The sequence below is a fragment of the Phalacrocorax aristotelis genome, chromosome 2 (genome assembly GCF_949628215.1).
Source record: "Phalacrocorax aristotelis chromosome 2, bGulAri2.1, whole genome shotgun sequence".
NCBI lineage: Eukaryota > Metazoa > Chordata > Aves > Suliformes > Phalacrocoracidae > Phalacrocorax > Phalacrocorax aristotelis.
The window spans coordinates 114,398,796-114,420,874 of NC_134277.1; the positions used below are offsets into that span (position 1 = coordinate 114,398,796).

Here is a 22,079-nt window from a genome sequence, read left to right on the forward strand (position 1 = left end):
GAGCAGCCTGCAGGAATTTGGCTGTTCCTTTAATGAGTGAGCTGTTAAACCAAATGAATAAAGTATGGAAAATAAAGTTGAAGTTAATTCTCTGAAAATGATGAGCTGAGTGAGCCAAATACCTCTGTCTGTTACCTAGGTGACTTCAGTGATATTTCAGGAGGGCATAGATGTTTAAGTGGATTAAATTTTCTAGCTATATTGATTGCTGAGCTGCTTTCAATATTCAAGCTGGTCAGCCTACCACTAGCTTAGCTAAGTAGCTTGCTACATGAGCAACAGTCACAGCAGTAACCAAAAATGGAGCCCACGTGAATCATGCAAATGTTAGTTTTGAACCACAAAAGAGTTGGTTTTCTCATTATTTCAAAAGTTCCTGAACTCTCCCATTTCCATGATACCTCTGCCATTCGTTTCAGGTCACCCTTCTGCTCCCTGGACTGGACAGATTATTGTCACGGAGGAAGAACCTGCAGGTAAACACAGCCCTTTTGCTTACAAATGTCTAATGTGAAGCTGGCTGAGTAAGTAAGAAAACTCCCAGTGATTTCAGCGGACTTTGGCAGGCACCCAAAGTTCATTGTTCTGAGAGTCACTTGATCTTGAATAACTCCCAGCTTGGTTGTCAAGGTGAGTTTCATTACTCAGGACGTAACAAATAAACATGCTTAGAGTTAAAAGAAGGATATTTTAAACCAATATTTAGAAGACTTTTAACTCTAAGTTTCAAAAAAATTCAGGTGTCAAGATATATTAATACTCCTATTTCTTAATTATGCCACTAATTCTGATAGAAATGATGATACAAATGATACAAATATGAAGGAATTGAATCCCAATTCCCATTCCTATTCTTCTCCCCTGTTCTTCAGAGGGTGTTGTTCCTGGTCCACCTACAGACCTCCAAGTTATTGAAGCCACCAAGAACTATGTTGTGCTTAGCTGGAAACCTCCTGGACAGCGGGGCCACGAGGGTATCATGTACTTTGTGGAAAAGGTAAAATTGGACAAAATCAGAATCACGTTGTGGCAATCTTTTACATTTGTTTTGCCATCTCTTCTGGACTTTTAGTTAACTTTTGTTTCCACCTGAGACTTTCAAACTAGGGCCAGGACTAGAACTTCATCAAGATAACTGTTACTGTAGATTAAGATAAACTAGGAAGAAAGGAAAGATGGGAAATAGGAACATAGATGCAGAATGTGTCACACACTGTAATACCCTTTCATGAATCCTGTCATTGACCTACCCTGGAGTAGACAGGCTGACAAACTCCCTCTTTAACGAGAAAGCATAGAGCAAAGTCACATGTTTATAGATATATACATATATTAAAAATATTTTTAATGTATATACATATATATAATAAAAATTGTATAAATGAAGCTTTTCTGGTGGGACAGATTGTTAACATTTTGGATAGAGGCATTCTGCAAGTTTCTTGGCATCAGCACTTTCTCCTCCAGCTGCCTTTTCATATTTATCCTCTACATTAACTTTCCATTTGCTTCACCAACTCAAGAAAGGTGACAAAATTTATTTTCTAGAACAGTATCAGTTTTAATTTCAGTGTCCTGCTTTTCGGAGATGTTTTTTGCATGGCTGCTAGCCTAGAAAATTCTTCATGCCATCACCCTTTTAACTTGTGTCTCATGGCTCACAAACTTTTTTATCAATGCTTTTCCCTATCAGTCTAGAAGTGTCATCAAGGGAGACATAAATATCTTCCCATTACATATTTTTAATCTCTCTTATGAAATCTGGTCTAAATAAATGATTTTCACTTAGCAACAGACTTAGAGAGGATGAATATATGAATACTGAGCTTCCATGTAAGAAAGCTTTTTAATAACCTATTGCATGCTGAGTACTGAGTGCTAATGTCACATAGTCAGATAATGTTGCCCTAAGAATTTGAAATCCCTCAGAAACCAGAACCATTACTTGAAATTATCCTTAATGTAAATCACAGGCAAAAATTAATCATCAATATTAATGGTATCAATGATCATGGTATGTAGAGCTTCTAGCACAGAAATAAAAACAATTCACAAATTAATTGCACGTGTTAATTTTTTTTTGTGAAAATGAAGGTCAGATCCTGATTAACTCTGCAAGCCACCCCAAAAACATTAAGAGCATCTAGAAACAATGTGGTAATGTGAGAGTTTTGTTCTTTGGATGATGTTGAATGTCTGCAGAACTTATTTTGAAAGTGATCCAGAACTGGGTGCCGTTAATAACAACATTGCTTCCTTGCAGTAGAGAGGAGTTTAGCTATGATATATTAAAACCAGTAAGCTTTTATGTATGTTTTCTGGAGAAAGTGGACATCTGGGGTTCATAAGCTTTGAAATACTCTCATTCTCTTGAAAGGCCAAAAAAAGGAACGTGACTCCTTCTTCTCCATAGCAGACATGCGTTTGGTGGTCCGGGTAGAAAGCCTTGTTGGGTTAGACACTCGGCTTTCAGACACTCGTTCCCAATGTGGTTTCTGGGTTTGACTGCAGTGCGTTGCCGGCACAGAGGACTGGCAAAGGGTGAACACTGAGATCCCTGTGAAGTCTCCTCGCTTTGCAGTTTTTGATTTGGCTGAAGGCAAATCCTACTGCTTCCGAGTTCGCTGTTGCAATTCAGCTGGAATTGGTGAACCTTCAGAAGCAACTGAACCCACTGTAGTGGACGACAAGCTCGGTAAGTGTGTGGTTGTACATAGTAAATTATCTCCATGGTATCTTTTCAGTTTATGATGTAATTGTTTTGTCTGAAGACAGGTAGCTGCCTAGTAACTAATTCAAGTACGAAGAGTAGTCAGTGATTTATTCCCTTTAGCTAAAATAATTTTGGTTTGGGTTGTTGAACCTTTAATGTATAGTCAAATGACAGATGCAAACCAAGGGAATTAAGCTGCAAACAGTGATGCCAAGAACTGCAAAGGCTGCAAATACTGAAAGAAAAGGAAAACTCAAGGAAGTACAAAAATGTTTTGTTTTACTTAGAGTCTTTATTGAAAATAAGCCCAGACATCAGCAGACTCTAACCTTCTTTGTTTGCCAAATTAAACAAAAGTGAAGGATTTAATGCTTACATGAATGCAGAGACTATTTCCACTGGAAGAAAAGCCAAGATGTTCACCACAGTAAAGCATCAGTAGCTTTGTCTACATTAGCAATTTCTTTCCAAATGGCAATGCAGATTTGAATCCAGTTCCCAGATCGTCTCCATTTACTCCATATCGGTTGAATTCTCAGAGCAGTTTGATGCGCATGAACTACATTCTTTAAAACAGCTTTTCTTGAAAAACACTTTAGATGCATTTTGCTACTTAACAGGGGCATTTGTTTCTGACTTATTCCGTGGGCTGCACAAAATCCTGCAGTGTGTACCTAACATATTTTCCCATTTAGAAAGCTCCAAATCCAATCTCTGGTGCAGATGTTCAGCAGAAACGAATAAACTAAATCTAATTTGAAGGAAATGCCCATAACCATAGGCAATGGAGATGTCAGTCAGAACCTCACCGTTAAAGGCTTGAACCTGCTGAACCTGTCCTGTTGTGTCAGATTAATCGATTAAAATCAGAAGTTTTGAGGGTTTAAATCTGTGTTAGTTGTGCTAATATAATAAAGAATAGAATGTCACTCATTTTATTTGTAAATTTTGACTGGCTGGTCACTAATTTATTTCTATTTCTGTCCCACAGATATTCCCAAAGCTCCTGGGCGTATTATGCCAACCAGGAATACAGATACCTCAGTTGTTGTCACTTGGACAGAGCCTCCAGATGCCAAGGAGCTGGTTGGGTACTACATTGAGTCAAGTGTAGTTGGATCTGGTCGTTGGGAACCATGCAACAACAATCCAGTGAAAGGCACAAGGTAATGGATTTTAAAGCATTGAAATTATGGTCACCAGTTTTTGACTTGCTGGATATATGTGCTTTCGGCCATTAGCAGCAGCAGAGTTAACTGTTCTGTGGTAGCCAGCAGGCTGGAATCTTGCAGGCGAAATTCATGAGAAGTTATAAAACATATTGCAAACTGTGAGTCTTGTCCAAAAGGAATTTATAATAAACTTTATATTAGAAACAATTAGTCAAGGGGGAGGAAACATAGACATTGCTAGTGAAGAAAAGAGAAGCAGCTTGCTAGTTCTAGCTATTGTACAGCCTATCTGTTTGACGAAAAACAGCACAGCGAGGAATTACTGAAATTACAAATGTGGAAAACTAAACTGCATAATGTTTGGATGCAAAGTCCTCTGTTTTGGAAGACTGCTGTAAATATTTCTGGACTGTATATCTAGAATGTCAGGAGGACATGTGGAATATATCACACTAACAATATTTATTTCTAACTGCTCTTTCACTTGCAATTATCAAGATATAAATGAACACTCTTAAATATTGGGTATATACTCACATTTCTTACCAACATGAAGCTCAGTCTCTAGTCAGAAAAAATAATCAAGATTTTAAACTTCGCAAGATAAATCAGATTTGGTTTTGTTTGAATAAGGATGCAATCTTCAGAGTGTAAAGGAGTAATTGCAGAACTTGATCTCAAGTGGATTGATGTCAATCCAGAAGCAGTTCCTGCTTGTTATGACTGATTATGCTTGCCTGTAATTTCTATCCATGACAACCCTTAATGTAATAAGTAAGGCTCTGCTAAACCCTCTTGGACCACCCTTGCTGTTTAGAAGGGCATTGTAAATGTTTAGTATATCAAAAGTACATAAAAGCCCACTTGCTTGGACACAAGCACAACAATTTCCTCGAAGTATTCTTTTGTACATTTATATTGCAACAGCTGTATGTGCCAATATTATATAATTTCATACATACTTCTATGTTTTATATTGTGGTTACATCAAGTGTTGGTGAAGTTTTGTGCTGTTTGCTTATTTTAAAATATGAACCATGATCTTTATTCACCATAGAAATAAAAATATTGTTCTGAGTTACTATATATTGTGATGTAACTACACCGCTTAGGTTCCTATCACTGCATTTTTAGTCAATGCGATACAACGTATGATGCCGTCAGGCACGGGCTGCCTGTTAACTCTTGGTTTTTCTGGTTGAGTCAATCCCAAAGCATTAGCTGTAGCTCACAGTTGGCATTATACAGTATATTTTGATCTTTTGAAATGTGTTTTCTGCACACATCCTGGTGAAAGCAAATGATTTGGGGAAGTCTGGTAGAATGGGTAGAGAAAATCCTCCTCTGAAAATTTTGATTCAGGTTTTATTTTTTCCCCCAAATAAAATTTTTATTTTGAAATACATTTTGTTTTCCACATTATATTTGCTTTGGACATCATTGCATGATGTCAATGTTGGTAGTGCATTATTTTGTTATGTATAGAAGCAGGAAAGTGAAATTAAAAATCAGACACACTTTCTTTTTTTAGCTCTTTTATAATGCCCTGTAATCTTTTTGAACACTGCAATTTTTCATTTCTGATTGGAAGTAAATTATGGGATCTTGTGCTACAGGTATCTTTTACTTATGTCATGAAGATATCCCACAAGCAGATACAGACTTCATCTCTGCAGATGTTTGTATTGTTTCCACTAGGAAGTATGGGTTTTATATACTAGTAGAAGTAGGGCTGACCCTCTGGTAACACAAAAACTTGTGTAATCTTACGAAGGAAAGAGTGTTGGTAAATGGTATGTCTAAAGAGACATAGTTTTAGACATTACCTTCGTTGTGTGAATGAGGTGCTTAGAAAATTCTGCATTATCTGACCCTCATTTAAGTGAGTAGGGTCATGTTTATCCTCAGTTTTCAGAAACTAGGATAAATTTTATGGAAGAAATGTTTTCTTTTGCACCTTAAGATTTTTATTGTCTTCATAATACTTTCTAAGTATGCCTTCACTGGTTTGTTTTAGATTCATTTGCCATGGGCTTACCAACGGTGAGAAGTACATTTTCAGAGTCAGAGCTGTTAATGCAGCAGGACTCAGTGAATTTTCACAGGATTCGGAGCCTATAGAAGTGCAAGCAGCCATTGGTAAGCTATTTGCCATTGCTCTTTTAAATGGTAAATATGGGTTTTTTTCCATTAAGTAAAAAAGTTTTCAGCAGTTATTTGTAACTAATTGTTTTATTTTACAATGCTGTCCAGAAATAATAATTTATCCATAACTCCTATGGTCTCACAGCCATAGTTTCACAGTCACTGCACGCTTGTAGACTGTTCACCTTCACCATCCAGTCTTCTTCAGGTGTTTCTTGTGAACCACTGTAAGAGAGCACTGCCAAGTTCACTTCATAGGTGTCCTGGAAAATGGAATGTCATTCTGAATCTGTAATGTGGTATTATTTATCACATGTAATGCACACCAACCTATATACAGTCAGTCCCTAAGAAATTTGTTTCCATACCTAAACCTAATAATCAGGGCAATGTGTCTTTTGTAAACCTTCTATAACCCCATGTATTCTCCCTTTGTTGATGAATTACTTGTTTGCCACTGCCTGAACTAATCCATAAAGATTAATGAGATCATTGGGCTAAAATAAATTGCATGTCTGCAACACCATCACTCTCATTTGTATCAAAACTGCATACCTCACAACCCTAGAGCCTAGGGGAATTTTTGGAGATCATCATGAAAGGATCAGAAATATGACTTGGAAGATCTAAGACTAAAATAATTGGAGCAAAAGAAGATTACTATTAATTTTCCGTATTTCTTCTGCTCTGAGAAATAGACATTACTAAAAGAGCACTACCTGTGTGCAGGTTGAGAGGTATTCTATGCATCTCAAATTTTTTGTGAATTCAAGCTTAACATTCCGTGTGTAAAACCTGAGATTTGTCATGCTTTGTCTGAATTGTTCAATGTATGCGTTTCTTAATTTTGGTGACTAAATGAAGAAAAAAATAATGTATTCTAATTCAAAATGTCTTTGCTGTTTCCTGGCAATTATAGGGGGAGGATTGCTTCATGGTGTGTGTCCTGAACTGAGTGGTAAAGCTGGTGGACTAACAGACTGCACTACCAGCTGGGAAGGCATGCATGAGTCCTCCCAGCCTATTTTTGACACAGATGCTTTGCTAAAATGCAATGCTAAATCTAATAGAGACACACTACCCAGCAGCTCTGACAAACTGGGGAGTACAGGAGACAATAACATGAGAGAAATTGTTAAGGACGCTGTCACATCCATACCACAAAAAGTTGCTGCTAAGCAGGCAAGTAAGTCTCAACCCAGGGATCTTTTGACACTGGAAAAAGTGACAAAGGAGAAAGATACAGGTGAGAGTTAAAAAAAAAAAAAATAGATTTCACTGCTTTGGTACATCCACTTCAGACAGCTCTAACCTTTGCTCATCCATGCCACGAGTGAACGTGCTCTCCAGTGATGCGACTTCCATCGGACCCATTAATTACGTGCTCAGCTCTCCGTTAAGATCATTATGCATGTAATGGTATCAGAGACCACTTTACAAACTTAGTGGCTACTGAAAGTGAAACATATAAATCCATTTACTAATTTAATAGCTTGTTTGACTACATATTAATGTATCCAAGAAACTGTATTATTTCCAAATCGCTTCAGTAATTTGTTAGGAGTCTTCTTACCTAGTCTCTGGGTTACGTACGTGTGAAGGAAACAAAATCTGATTATGATGGTAAGCATGAATATCTGTATTGTGTTAGCATACATGAAGATCCTTTGTGGATTTATGCCTAAACTACAGTTTATCCTCTGAGACACAGTGCTAATGAATGTTGTGTTGTACCTCTGACTGACAGCAATATGTAACGAGGAAAACCTATGAAGTTGAAGGCATATGCACAAAATATTGTCAACACCTAAACACCCATTGTGCCTGAGAAATGTGGGGCTTGAATGTCATTTAAGTCCTGGTACCTGGCCAGTGAACTGAATTTGTCCCCAGGCCTCTGAAGTGAGACTCAAAAGGCTTGCGCAAAGTGTTGAACAGAAAATGAAGTAGAGGCACCTGGGGGCTAGCTGACACTGATATAAAACATTAAAGAAAAAAAGAAGCATATACGATGTAGGATTTCCATCAAAATTAGGTCTTCAGGGTCACAAGTAGGACTCTTCACTGGTGCATGACATATTCCTTGTGGGCAAGCATTTCCCCACTAGATACAGAAAAGGGTTGGGATTAAGTTAATTATTTCTGTACTGTTAAAAAAAAATTAAAAAGAGGATTATGCAGCAAATTTTTTAATGTAAGTTCCAATAACAGTCGTGTTCCATTTCTGGTCAGTCTACAGTGCCTATGATCATGCTTCCTTCCATTAAGGTAAGATCATCTGATGGGTGCAATGATAAAACTTGCACAGTGTATAAATAGAAAAGAAAAAAAATCCTGAACATATAGACTACATTCTCAGACGGAAAGAATGTGGACCTATTTTAAAAAAAGGACCTACAATTAATATTATATGTGTGAAAAAGTGTTTGGATTCAGCAAAAGAAAACAAATCATTGCATCTCCAATTCTTTTACTTTTCCTGTGATGTTAGTTTTAGTTCCTCATTTTTCACAGTTTTAAAGCTAGTCCTGATCACTTACATCAGAGCTGCAAGTGCAACACATTTTTTCGCTATGTATCAGCTTGCTTTTCAAAAAACAAATGATCCTGAAAACTAATGCCTATGCAGTTTGGACTTTTTCATTTGGTTTATGGAAGCTTTTATCCTGCATTTCTTATTCCAACTCTAGAAACTTCCCTTGACCAAATAAATATTGTCCTAATTAGGAAATGCAGGATGGGAGCCACCTGAATATAGTAATTGAATGCCAGTCTGACTACTGAAATATTACTTCCTGCTTATGTATTATTCATGTTGAAACAGCTGCCCCATCTCCACCTTATGACATCATGGTACTTGAGAGTGTTCGTGACTCAATGGTATTAGGATGGAAACAACCTAAAGCCACTGGTGGAACTGAAGTTACCGGCTACTACGTGAACTATCGTGAAGTGGTTGATGGAGTTCCTGGGAAATGGATGGAGGCCAACATTAAGGCCATCAGTGAGAGGGCATACAGGGTAAGAGGTTAACTTCTGTTATCGCTGTGGGTGCAGACAGTATTTCCAAAACATATCTCACAGATTGGGATGAATTATGATTCACTGTACAGATTGCTTTTCAGAGGGTTTTATATCCATGATGACAAATTTATTTAGCTCTGTTAAACTTCTCTGCAAAATTATTTGTCCACTTATCTGTTAGTCTGGCACCGTCATCTCTGAATGCACTGTTCTAGACATAGCCTGAATTTTTGTAAGTGAGGCCCTCACAACAAATGGCATTCCTACTGGGCTTGGTGGACCTACCCCAGTGTTTGCTGGTGCTGGAACCAGTTCTGTGTCAGCTGTGGTCCGTGATTAGTTCTGGGCCCAATTTAGAGATAGTGCTAGCTACAATCTCATTGAGCTGCTTTACATATGAAAACCAATGCCACGACTGAGTTTCACCCTGCTGTGGGGACAACTCTTGCCTCAAGTGAACTTGCTCTGTACCATGAGACAGATTAGTATGATTGTTGAGCAATACCCTGCTCCCTCCCTGACTACCAAAGTGTCTGTCACTTGGAAAAGGGGTTGAGCGTGTTAAGACCATTCATGTACACTTCACCGATTAGAGGAAAAGCAAAGATAGTTATCACCGTATATATGATGTCAATAATGCTTTCATTTCTTCAGGCACTTAAAAGCATGCTCACATCTCAAATAATTGTCATCGCGACTTTCTCCTAAAGCCTTAATGTAAAGTTAATAAGCACCATTTTATTGATTCTGCAGATTCAAAACCTGAAGGAAAACATGGTGTACCAGTTCCAGGTGGCTGCTGCTAACCTGGCTGGGGTTGGGACACCCTCCCTACCCAGCCAGCCATTCAAATGTGAAGAATGGACCATTGCTGTACCTGGTAGGATCCTGTGTGGGAGGCGGAGGTTATTCACAGCCCAAGGGTGCTCTGTGACTGATTATCTAAGTTCTCAATGACTTCAGTTTCCAGGGGAGTCAATGGGCACTGCAGTTCATACCCAAGCTTGAAGCTCCATCACTTTGATTTAGTGCATTTACACTGATGCATTAAACAATCCCCATTTAATCAGTAGCATTTTACAAGCAGCTTGTATTTTCTTTATCTTTCAGGGTTGGTTTCTGTACTGTGTCTGCCACTTTGCTTCCTAGATTAAATGTTAGACATAAATACCTGCCTAAGGTACAAGACAGAGAAGAATGACGTCCTGTAACGCTTGTCTTAGTGTATCGCTGCAAAGGCCAAAAATGAGTGCCTTTTAGCACTCATTGAAATGAATGAAAACAACCTCTGTTGACTTCAGTGGACTTTAGAGCAGTCCCTGAAGCAGCACATTAGCTTAATCATTAACTTATTTCCTTGAGTTTGGAGATTATTTGTTGTTTTTGTTTGATCAGGAATATTTGATCAAGATACCAGATCTCAACAAATTGGATTGTTTTTTTGGCTAGTATTTTTAATAGTCATGGGTTGTATTTATATTGGCTTTAGATGTGATACACAGGAGCTGCACGTGTTACGTCAGCTCTGGGTGTACAACATGGTGTCTGGCTTTGGTTTTTGAAATCTTATGCATTAGCCCTTTTGGGATTTATTTGATACCACAACTCCAACTTTTACTCTTACTTTTCAGGGCCACCCCATGATGTTACATGCACAGAAGTTAGGAAGGACTCTTTGGTTTTACTGTGGAAGGAACCAGTTTATACTGGTCGTAGTCCCATAGCTGGTTATTATGTTGATATGAAGGAAACTCAAGCAAAGGAGGAACATTGGAGAAGCGTCAATGAGAAGCTACTTCAAAAGAAATTCTTGAAGGTAAATAGCTTAAGATTCTGATACTGGTATAACAGTATAATCTTGAGGAAGTTAGCCTTCGATAGGATCATCCTGTGCTGATCATGGTTCCATTTGTATGAAATACATAGTGGTTTATATTGTGCTGAGGACAGACACGTGTAATGCCTGTATAGTGAGACAGGACAGTAACTCAGAAGAAAATCTGGTATGACAAGCCTAAAAATAAAAGAAAGCCCTGCTAAAACCAAATACCATTCTTATAATGCAGGAGGCAACCCTAGCATTTTCTAGTTCAAAGGGCAAAATAGGTATCACGACACAAAAACAGATGGCACAAAAACAAATGCTGTGATAATGTGGCAGGTGATTCTTTCTAACCAAAGTACCCTCTCCTCACATTTCATGGCAAGTTAAACCCAAGCTTTTTGCACTATTATGCTACATCATTTTGTGGAATGACTGCTAAATAAGGGATCAGCTGTATCTGTATTCTAGAGATACGTCTTAAGCAGGTTTTCTATTTGTATGCTTTTCAGAATATTTGAAGGACAACTCACTTTTAAGTGTGATCCTTTCATATATGTTTTAAAGGAGTATTTGCAGGTGTTACAATGTCAGTATGATTCCTTAAGCCACTACAATTAACCCTGTACAATTAAATGCCCTCCTGTTTCTAAACGGGTGTGGCTGGCGCTTATTACTCTAATAATTTAATTTTTAAAAGCCAGATCTACCTGCAGTAAAAGACTATGGTGTTTCAGAGGTCAAGGTACATGAGTTAAAAACATCCTGTTCCAGTAAGAATGTTCCTTTTGCAAAGAAATCAATGCCATTAATGATGCTAAATGTTAGCTATGCATACAAGGAAGAAGCAAGCCAAACAGATCAGTCATGTCACTCCGGAATGGAAAAAAACACCACAAGGAAGAAATATTTGTCAACTGGAAAAGGAGCAAAACAAAAAGAAAGGAAATATAACTGTCAAGCATCTAGACTGGAATTGTAAGGTGTGAAATTAAAATCAGTGTTTTGTAACACATCGTGCATGTATGTATATTTGATTCCTCCAGATAGGTGGCTTAAAAGAAGGTATGAGCTATGTGTTTCGTGTGCGGGCAACAAACCAGGCTGGTGTTGGGAAACCGTCAGATGTCACAGATCCTGTCATAGCTGAAACACGACCAGGTTTGTTTTAAGTACTTCCTCTTTTTCATAATATTTAAACAGGTTTCTGTTTGTGCGATGTGTTTACATGAAGGCTGCATGCGAACAGTCTGACCCCTCTCAGGTCAAACTTTTTTACTAAGTAGGAAATGAGTTGAGGGTCATATCTTGTTTTCTTCTCCGGTATATTATATGGTCTGAACAGATTTTCTTACTATAACTACAGGTTCAGGAATGTAAGCGTAAAATAAAGATGTAAGATTTGTGTATATCTATAGATAAATGCATAAGCAGAGGATCCACTAAGATCAGCTCAGCCAAAACATTCTACAGATGTAGACTTTGCCCTTCCTATAGTAAACCAGCTGTTTATTTTCTCTCTCTCCTTTCTTTAACTTATGTAATGTGCCTGAGAAAAGGGTAAAAGAAATTACTATTTTCTCTTGGCTTTAAAAACATAAAGAAGTAATTTTGGAGACCACCTTCAGTAGGAATTCAAGTGCAACTGTTTGCTGGGGTCATCCTTGAAGGCTGGCTCCAGCATGTCTATAATGCCAGCATGAAACATGGGAACCAGTGAAGAGGCAGAATCTCCACACCTGGAACTTCAGAAAACCCCTGAGTTTTATTTAGCTACAACAGGTAACATAGGTGACTTTGATCAGAGTCAACACCTTTTGTCACAAAGTCCCTAACAGAAAATGCAAGCATGGGCTTATGGCTTCTCATCTACAGACTATTTTAGAAGTTGAGGGTCCTACAAGGTGGAAAAAGGAACTCCCAGATATTTCGACCTAATCTAGTATAAAGTTAGTATGACGCAACAAGGTCCAGGGGTACGACGCAGCCTGGAACCACCATACACCCTCTTTGCCTCTGACAAGTTCTCTTACTCTGCCTGCACACTCTCATATCTGATCCCACCTAGGAAGATTTCTAACAGCCCTAAAAGAACAGGAATAAAGGCAGGCAGTGGGCACGCAGAACAATGTGGGAGCATGAGTAGCAGTGCAGGGGCATAGGCAACAGAGGTGTCTCCCCAGGCAAACAGCTGCCTACCCTGCCTACATGGTCAGCTTGATAGCTGCTTCTGCCTGGAGTAATAGTCAGGGTTTATTTGGGATGGTATTGACTGTGAAGAGTTGAGCAAGCATGGCCAGCGATCATCAGTTCCCATTCCCACCCTGGCTGCCTCAGGAGCAATTCCCTGGGATTCTTCCCCTGTTTCTGACTCCCAGGTCCAATTTTACATCTCCTTGTCCTGCAGCAGCACTGGCCCGTTTCTCATATATGCCTGGCCCTTATGACCAGGGCAGCAAAAATCCTAAGAAGCCTTGACTTAGCTCTCAGTGAGGCTGTAAGTCAAGAAGATCTTAAGAAGAAGGTCTGAAGCTGGGGGGTGTAAAAGAACTGGAAAACTCAGAATGTGGAGACTGGGTGGAGGGCTAGTGAGGCTGGGATGGGAAGAAGGGACTGGAAGGAGTAGATGGTAATTTGAGAGTGTGTAAGACTGGGATATGAGGACAAAAAAAGATAAGTGTGTGAGTGAGAAGGGCTTGGGACAGGACTTTTCAAAAACACTATAGCCATAATTTCAGATCTACAAGCTGCTGAAGCACTAGGGCTTTTTCCACCACCTGCAAGCAGAGTAAGGCAAAACTTAGAAACTCATTCTTGAAAACAGCTTATATGCAGAAACCACTGCTAAAAAGAGGATCAAACCACTGTTACTACTAAACTTTTGGCTTTACTAATCCATTTTCTTTGAGGGTTAATAGCTATCTGTCAGACTTTTGATAAAAACTTGTTATGATAACAATCTTCAAATGTGCTAAATAAAGGATTGGTCATACCATGACAATTAAAAACGTATGAACATAAACTCTTGTGAAGGTGATCATCATGACAAAAAAAAATTTGTACAGCTTTTTCAATGTTCACTCAAATGAGGCACATGCCCACCTGGCAATATGAACTTGAGCAGAACATTTGGTTTACAGACCACACTGTTAGAGAAGGAGGTACATCTCCAGGTCATGGCCCTTTGGCAAGCGAGGCTTGGGTTCAGAGGTGTGATGTCTGAGGGATCACAGGAAAGTCAGGGTTTGGCCCAGTGAAATCTCAGGGAAGCTGAAAATTATTTACTTGTACAAATCTGGTTGACCCATATTTTGAGCTGAGATCTGCAGGTACGGCATCCACTAAGCTAAGCTTCTTAAAAGCATTAAGAAAGGACAAAAGGCTTATTAAAAACAATTATTTAAGAAAGCAGTTTCTTGGGCAGGCTTCCACCTTTCTCACTCAAACCACACAAATCTCAAGAACAATCACACCATTTTTTAAAAATTGCCACAAATCTTTTGGTGTTGCCCAATGAATGATGCCTTTATTACCACCTTGGATAGAGACAAAATATTGTCAGGTCTCTCTAGACAATTCCTGCTGGAATGTTGCTTTTGGCAAATGTGTAAAATCGCCAGATGACTGAGCTTTCTAATCAAAGAATGTAAGTAAATAATATCCTGAATGAAAATATTTGCTTTAATATGAATGGTACCAATTGACTCTATCCAGTGAAAAGCGTAAATATAATGATGCAATACTTCGCGTCCACTTTCTCTTGTTTGAAAAACACATTTAATTTTTACAGTTATCTTCTAAAATTAAATTTAAAAAGCCATCCGCATAAACAAATACCAAACCAGGCTATTTTTGAGCTGTAACTTTGTCTTTACACAAAAGCATTTCAGTGTGTGGACACCTCACAGGAAGCAGGGGAAAACTAAGAGCAGACTGCAACTCTTCCCCATTGTTGCCCTTAGTCCTTGTGCATCTTGGTGCAAAGCAAAATTAGATTCTGATCCTGCATCAGGCATTTGAGAAGGGCTTGAACCTCAGAAATTAATTAAACCTTGTCCCATTCAACTTTTCTGACTAGCTGTATTCAAAAATTATGCTATTAACTCTAGTGTTTTGAAGCTGTCTGCTTTATCTTCATGTCATCTCTTTCCTTTCAATGCAATGAAATGCTCAGATAAATGGAATTTGATATGACATCTAAGTATTTTATTTCTTATGATGACTTTAAGAGAAGCTCTGGATGATATGTTGAAACCAACAAGCTATTTAGAGGAGGAAAATTAAGACCACTACTACTATGGCAGCCTCTTTGGTTCCACTTTGTAGGATAGGTAGAGACCTCTGATCAGTAATTTAAAGATACTTTTTTTTCACTCACATAAATATTAGAGGTAAACGCCATCATCAGTTCTGAAAATAAATGCTATGCCTTGTTATTATAATGAGAATACTTGAAAACAAATACAAAAGATTCTGTCCTTCAAATGAACCTTCTGCCTGTAATTCTTTGCACATTGCATAAACTGACATCAAAAGATTCAAGTGCTAATGATCTACAGGAAACTAAACACTAATGAAATGTCAAGTGATGAGTTTGCATATAATAAATTAAATTATAAAAAATTTGCAAATATGCTGCTGCCTAGTAAAATATTTGTAGACCCTCAGACTTCATTTATCATATATTGGTAGTTAACGTGCTCCATTACTGCAAGGGCTGGTAAATAGCAGTACCAAAATGGAAATATCAATCTCATCTTTCATTAAATGGTTATGGCAAATGATAAAGACTAAGAAAGCTGTGTGCACACAAATAATTGACATTACAGGAGGTACTCACAGTGCTGGAAAGGACGTGTATAGTATTAGGATGATGAAACAGAAATCAGTTTGCATGCTTGAGGCTTATTAAGAATTATGCTGAAAATAAAGCATTTAATCTCAATGTCAGGAATAAGGCTCTTGTCTTTAAGGTACAACACATTGTGAAGAAAGCGTGTCATTAGCATTCTGGGCAGCCCAGCCTTGTCTTAAGCTAAGTAATACAACACGAGTGCCCTATTCAGATGCAAGATCCAGCTCAGAGCTGTTCAGAAAAGGAGGCTGGATGTTCTCCAGCACCTCTCGGCGTGCACGCTCTCCCTGACATTCCCAGACAAGTTGCTGAAATGAAAGTTAATGCCACAGATGACGAGCTCACCAAGCTGCCCCAATCCCAGACAAAATTCCCTCAGCTTGACCGGGGTGTGAGGGGGCAGGATAGAGGTGCCTTCAGGTTTCTGATCTAGCATTCATCCCCAGGGCCTTTTAAAGGACAAACTGGGTCACCTTATCCAGCTCAAGAAGTGTAGGTACTGGCAAAACAGGGTGGGCAATTTAAGCAGCTAATTGCAAATATTCACTCCCTTTGTGGGCCCAGGATTAATCCTGCAGACGGCGGCAGGGCCGGGTGCCAAGCACAGCAATTAAACCAACCTCCTGGAGTGAAGCCAGAGTCACTGAAAATGTGCCTCAGTTGCACAAGTGAGTCCTGATGGGGCAACTCAATTGTTTCCACTTCTGCCTCCTGCACCTCTTCAAAACCCCACATTTGCACATGGTATTCCCTTTAGAGCTCTTACCTTGTTAGGGACTAAGAAATTATTGCTGCATAATGAAAGCTCTGGCTACCCCTTACATGGAAAATATTGCTATTTAATATTGCAAACATTTAGTGGATTTAGAGGCTTGCTTTTTTTTCCCCTTCAGGTTTTTTCCAGAGCAAATATCATAACTCTCATGTGTGCTTACACTTGCTCAAATAAATCAGTTGATTTACGATGCTCTTTAATCAGTTCCTTATTTTTATGGATAAGAAAAAGAAATGTTCTTGTGAATCAGAGGCTGAGGATGCCAATGTTTGCAGCAATTTACGTGATGACTGAGAAAATGGCAAGGATTTGTTTAATCTACCCTATGAATGATACCTGTATAAATATGTTTGCTGGCTTCTCTGAGAAAGTGGAGTCACCTTGTTCTGGCCTTTCAGGAACCAAGGAAGTGGTGGTTGATGTAGATGACAATGGAGTCATTTCCTTGAACTTTGAATGTGATCAGATGTCTCCAAACTCTAAGTTCGTGTGGTCCAAGAATTATGAACCAATTGAGGATGACTCTCGACTGAACATCGATACCAAAGGCGGAAAGTAAGAACCCTCGTGGGTAGAAATACTCTTGCGTTTTAGAGATCTAGGCTGGTCGCAGAAATCCATCTTTTTCAATGTATGACCTCAGTAAGAATTACACCTGCTTCTGTTACTGGAAGGCTACTTTATGAGTATGTCATTCTCCCACAGGTCCATATGCAGACCATTTGGAAATTGTAGCTTGCACAGAATGAGTCAGGCTCCCTGTTCAGGCAATTGAGTTATGTTTGGGCATAGGGAGAGAAAATCTTTGTCGTCTTGTAGCCTGTCAATCAAGGCAAATTATTATTATTCCTATTGTTATTATTTTAAGTCTCCAAAGGATAAAATTATCTGGCTGCTTGCAAAATACTTTTACCACGTAACAGTGTTGCAATATTCAGAGGTGCTGGAGTAAGCAGGACTCTCTTATGACAGCATCACCACGGCCTGATTTGGGAGCTTCTGTAATGCTCTACTAGCCTACCCTGTTTCTTCAGGCTTTTAACAGAGAGGAAGAAATGCCAAAAGGACAGGTTCAGCCTATGAAGTACCTATGTGTTCTTCTAATTATAGAAACCATATAGAAAGAAATGGTGGCTCACCACGCTCTTGCTATTGCATGTGAAAATTGAATCACCCTGTACTTACAGTATCCTTTCACGCCCATCAAAGACTTGACAACATGTTTTTAAGCATGCTTGAGCTAGGTTAAACTAGCTATCTTCAGTGGTTTTGGCACTATCTGAGAGTTGTGCCATCTCCATTTGTGCCACACACAGTAGGACCTACCCTGGTTTATACTGGCAGAGCCCTGCATTTGCCTGTTCGGTCTGAGCAAAAGCTAATACAAGACTATTTTTATCTGGTGTTATAGACATGAATGAGAGATGAGGGTTTTTGTTCAGACTGATCTAATCTTTTTCTCAAAATGCTTTTTTTCCCCTAAAGGTCAAAAGCTACCTTTAAGGATCTTGGAGAAGATGATTTGGGAATTTACTCTTGTGTTGTTACAGACACTGATGGAGTTTCATCAAGCCACACAATTGATGAGGAAGGTATTTATGAAGCATGCTTGTTTTGCTTTCACATCTGTTTTTCCCTGCTGCTGTGTCTCTCAGATCCATAAGGCATGCACATCTCATATTATTTCTCTTACGTCTTTTGCAGAAATGAAACGCCTACTTGCTCTGAGCCATGAACGCAAATTCCCAAGTAAGTGAATCAAACATGCATGTGGGGGAGAGTTTTGCATGCAGTGGGGGGGTCACAAAGCTCCTGCCACCATCAAGTAGGAAAGTCACTATAGTAATTTCAAGTGAAAGTGGTTTTCAATTGAAAGTCTAAGATTCCTTTTGTTTTAACTCTTTCTTTTGGTACATTTATATTTATTATCAGTATTACTAATGTTCTTCCCAATTTGTTGCAGACTACTGGACTAGGCATATAATATCTATATAACAGTTTGAAAATAAGTATCCCACAGGCTTTGTTTCTTCTGCAGACCAGCCTTTTATACTTACTCAGTATACCTAACCTGATTTGAAAACCTCAGTTTGAAAAATTCTCTATCTTTACTCTAACTGAAGTTAGCACAAGTTAAATTTAAGGTTAATAAAACAGGCAACTGTAGTAAATTAATCTATAATGATCTATATATACAGAATTTTCCTACTGAAATTCATTCCCTTCTTCTTTCCTGTAACACTTGACATTATGGACATCCTTCCTTCTGCTTGGGATGGTATTTCTGTCAACTCCACAGACCCCCTATACTTTTGTGATATCCTGGTAGTAGCACAACTTGGTTATTTTCATTGGAATGTAACATCAATAATTGAAAAAATAATAAATTGGATTTTATAATGAATCTTAATACACACAACAAGATAAGACCTAAACCTTGTCTCCTTTTCTCTCACTGCGCTCTCTTCTTCTCCGTTCCAGGCACTAAAACTCTTGCCTGTGTTTTAACATCTCCAGCTTTGTGCATGCACCGGTGGCACGTCTGCCAGCTCAGCCTACATCGTGCCTCTCAGCCCTGTCAAAGCTTGGCCACAGAAATGGCCTGTCTTTTTGCCCGCATCATCTCTCTTTCTCATTTCCTTCTTCGTCTTTTCCATATCAGCTTCTACAATTACCAACATATTGTATCACCTTTGGACAGCTTAATAACAGCCCAAGCATCCCCTTGTTCACTCCCGCTCCTCCCAGTTGTTTCCTCTTAATTATATCTTCACACTGAAAGTTAGTCATCACAAAATCTTAGTGTTGTCATATGTCCTTACTTGCCTCAACTCTTCTCTTCTGGGTGCTCTTCCACCCTCTGTGTTCATAACTAATGTCTCAAAATAAACTCCTCAGGACAAAGACCATGTCTTCTTTTTTGCCTCATGTTAGGTAACTGTACACGTCTAGCTGTGCGTGAGCTTCCAGGAGGCACAGGCAAAAAGGGAGATCACTGCAGAACGCATCCTCAAGGAGGAAACTGTCTTACTTGCTTTGACCACTCTAGACCCTGTGGACACTAAAAAAAAAATATTATAATTAGGGGTTAAGGTACACCTGTCTATGGCTATGAGGCCAGAATAATAATAATGAGCTCCTATGGATCAACATGAAACTAGTCATATCTCCAGACAAGCTGTTTGAGGGTTACTCAAATTCTCTGTGAAAAATAATTTTCTATTTTCTTCTAGTTGCTAGGCATTTCTGATTCCGCATAAGCTCTTGCATGTTGCTTTGTACTTCTGAACTGCATTTAATTGTAACTTCTGCTTAAAAACATCTGCAGCCAGTCACTCCATGGGAAAATGAGTTGCTTGAATAATGCAGCCTTACAGAATGCAACTACGTATGGGCACGATAGCGTATTGGTGCTAGGTAAAAATAAATTGTTCCAACTCTTCAATTTAGCAACTGCCCAAGGACTCCCTGTCAAGTGCTCATGGTAATTTGTGATGCTATACAAATAGGCTGTAAATCCCTGTAAGCACGATGGCTGGAAAATGCCTAAAGTAGCTGTCAGTTGGTGCTTATGGAAATATTTTTAAATAAGACTTTTGCTCGTGGAGGACTGTAATGCAGATTCATCCAGTTCTTTTGGGCTGGGGGGTGAACAGCCGTTTCCCAAAAAAGAATCCTTTTGAATACTTTCAGCCCTTTATTTAATGGCTTCTGAGATACCTTCCTCTCTTCCATGTTAGAATAAAGTATTCATAGTTAATTACATGCAAATCAAGTCAGGGTTTAAAATTGCCATAGAGCTGACAGTGAGACAAAAGCAGTGCAGCCTGATGCCAATTCACACCCTCCCCCTCTTGCTTCCACTGGCTCCTGTAGCATTTCAGTCGCTTTGTTTTAAGAAATTATGCAACATGTGAGATTCCTTTTGTTTCTTACAAGCAAAGTGATGTGCTGGGTGAGGAAGCTTCACAGAGACTGTGTGCACTGCTGGGGCACACTCCTATGGGGTTGTTCTTTGCCCTGCTCTCTCATAGTAACACTGTCCCCCCAGGCTCCAGGCTTTTCTCTTTCCAGTTAAGCCTGTGTCTTTTTTATAACTCTCTTTTTTTTCCTGTGACTGTTGCCTCACTTCCAAGAAGTCTTATTTTCACCAGAGCAGGTCCTGTGCCACTCAGGCATCAAAAGCATACATGTGGATGTCGGAGGGCATAGATGGAGGGAAGGGGTGGGAAAAGGTGTGGGAAAGGAAGACACGGGGGTCCTCACCCCCTAACTTTCTTTGGTATTGGGGGGGGATGGAAGCTCTGCTCCAGAATGCACCCCAGTCATTTAGGATGGTGCAAATAGAAAGGTGAAAGAAATTAGACACTGCCTTGGTCCCAGCCCTCTCCTGGTGTAGCTGGGCCTTTTGCGCACCTAAAGTTGAATGGAACGGAATAGAATAGAATAGAATAGAATAGAATAGAATAGAATAGAATAGAATAGAATAGAATTTTCAGTTGGAAGGGAAAAACTCCCCTGTCATGGGATTTGTCTGGGAGGAGGCGTATCTTTACACTATCACCAGACCAATTCATCGAGCATTTTGCAATGTGTTTGTACACTGTCCTCAGCTGTTCCATGTTACACCTTTGCAATTAAGACTTTACAATGCTGTGAAAGCAGAGATTGGGGTAGAGTTCACATACAGCGTATGTACTCCGTAGAGTATTATTTTGTTGAAAATTTGAATATCCACTAAGATGCTCAGCTAAAAATTACGGAAGCCAATGAAATGAGCAATATCCCCCAATATCAGAGTCTAAATGCTCATGTTTAATGTTGCTCATTAAGATATATTAACAAAAAGTTCAAGTGAAAGCAAGCTACAGACTTTTGCTAAAAGAACATGGGAAAATAAATAAATAAATAAATATTAGACTAAAGTTACCTGTGGTACTCTTTACATTACTTTTTTTCTGCTAACACAGGGAATTGGTCTATATGCAGGGGCTTTCTATTATTCATAGGTAAACAAAATGTACTAGAGAGAGTGAGGGTGTGTTGTGATACTTAGTGAATTCTGGGAGATGGAGGTTCCACCCAGCAAAGGATCAGAGTGCTTACAAAAATCTCCCAACCTGCAGCTCAACAGCCAACTTTCTGATCTGGCTTCGTGCTTGGAGTTTTTTGGTGGTTTTTTCCACTGTGTCAATTCACTCTCACAGTAACACTGTTGAGTGACTCGTTAAACATGGGCCTATGCCATACAGACTCACATCATGCTGCAGAGATACTTGCAGTTTACCTTTGGAATAGATTTTGCATTGTATTAGAATGGAGGGGCACTGACATAACTCAAATCCTGAACACTTCCAGTCCATACAGACCTAGTGATTGAAGGAATAGAAGAATAAATCTCGTCTGTCATCCTACTTGTATGTGGGTGGAGAGGAATTCTGTCTATATGAAGAGCTATCATAAGCTCATTACCTTGCATACAGCATCCGAGTATGAAAGGAAGAAATGGCTTCCTGATTACAGAAGAAAACAGTTTTTGGGCACAGGCAAAGTATATACTTCATTCTTTTCTT

The 22,079-nt window shown here is 39.1% G+C and overlaps 1 protein-coding gene across 2 annotated transcripts in view; it reads left to right on the top strand.

Moving 5' to 3' along the window:
- Window positions 1–22,079, top strand: part of MYOM1 (myomesin 1) — a 78,902-nt gene that overhangs the window by 35,813 nt on the left and 21,010 nt on the right. The window contains exons 13-25 of one of the 2 annotated variants that reach the window (XM_075084763.1): window positions 420–476; window positions 873–997; window positions 2,512–2,695; window positions 3,705–3,879; window positions 5,903–6,024; window positions 6,950–7,276; window positions 8,855–9,051; window positions 9,808–9,934; window positions 10,686–10,870; window positions 11,923–12,037; window positions 16,905–17,061; window positions 17,992–18,098; window positions 18,211–18,255. In XM_075084763.1, the coding sequence (XP_074940864.1) occupies window positions 420–476; window positions 873–997; window positions 2,512–2,695; window positions 3,705–3,879; window positions 5,903–6,024; window positions 6,950–7,276; window positions 8,855–9,051; window positions 9,808–9,934; window positions 10,686–10,870; window positions 11,923–12,037; window positions 16,905–17,061; window positions 17,992–18,098; window positions 18,211–18,255 (1,923 nt within the window). The remainder of the gene's footprint in view (window positions 1–419; window positions 477–872; window positions 998–2,511; window positions 2,696–3,704; window positions 3,880–5,902; window positions 6,025–6,949; window positions 7,277–8,854; window positions 9,052–9,807; window positions 9,935–10,685; window positions 10,871–11,922; window positions 12,038–16,904; window positions 17,062–17,991; window positions 18,099–18,210; window positions 18,256–22,079) is intronic. The other variant, XM_075084766.1, reaches the window with a different exon arrangement.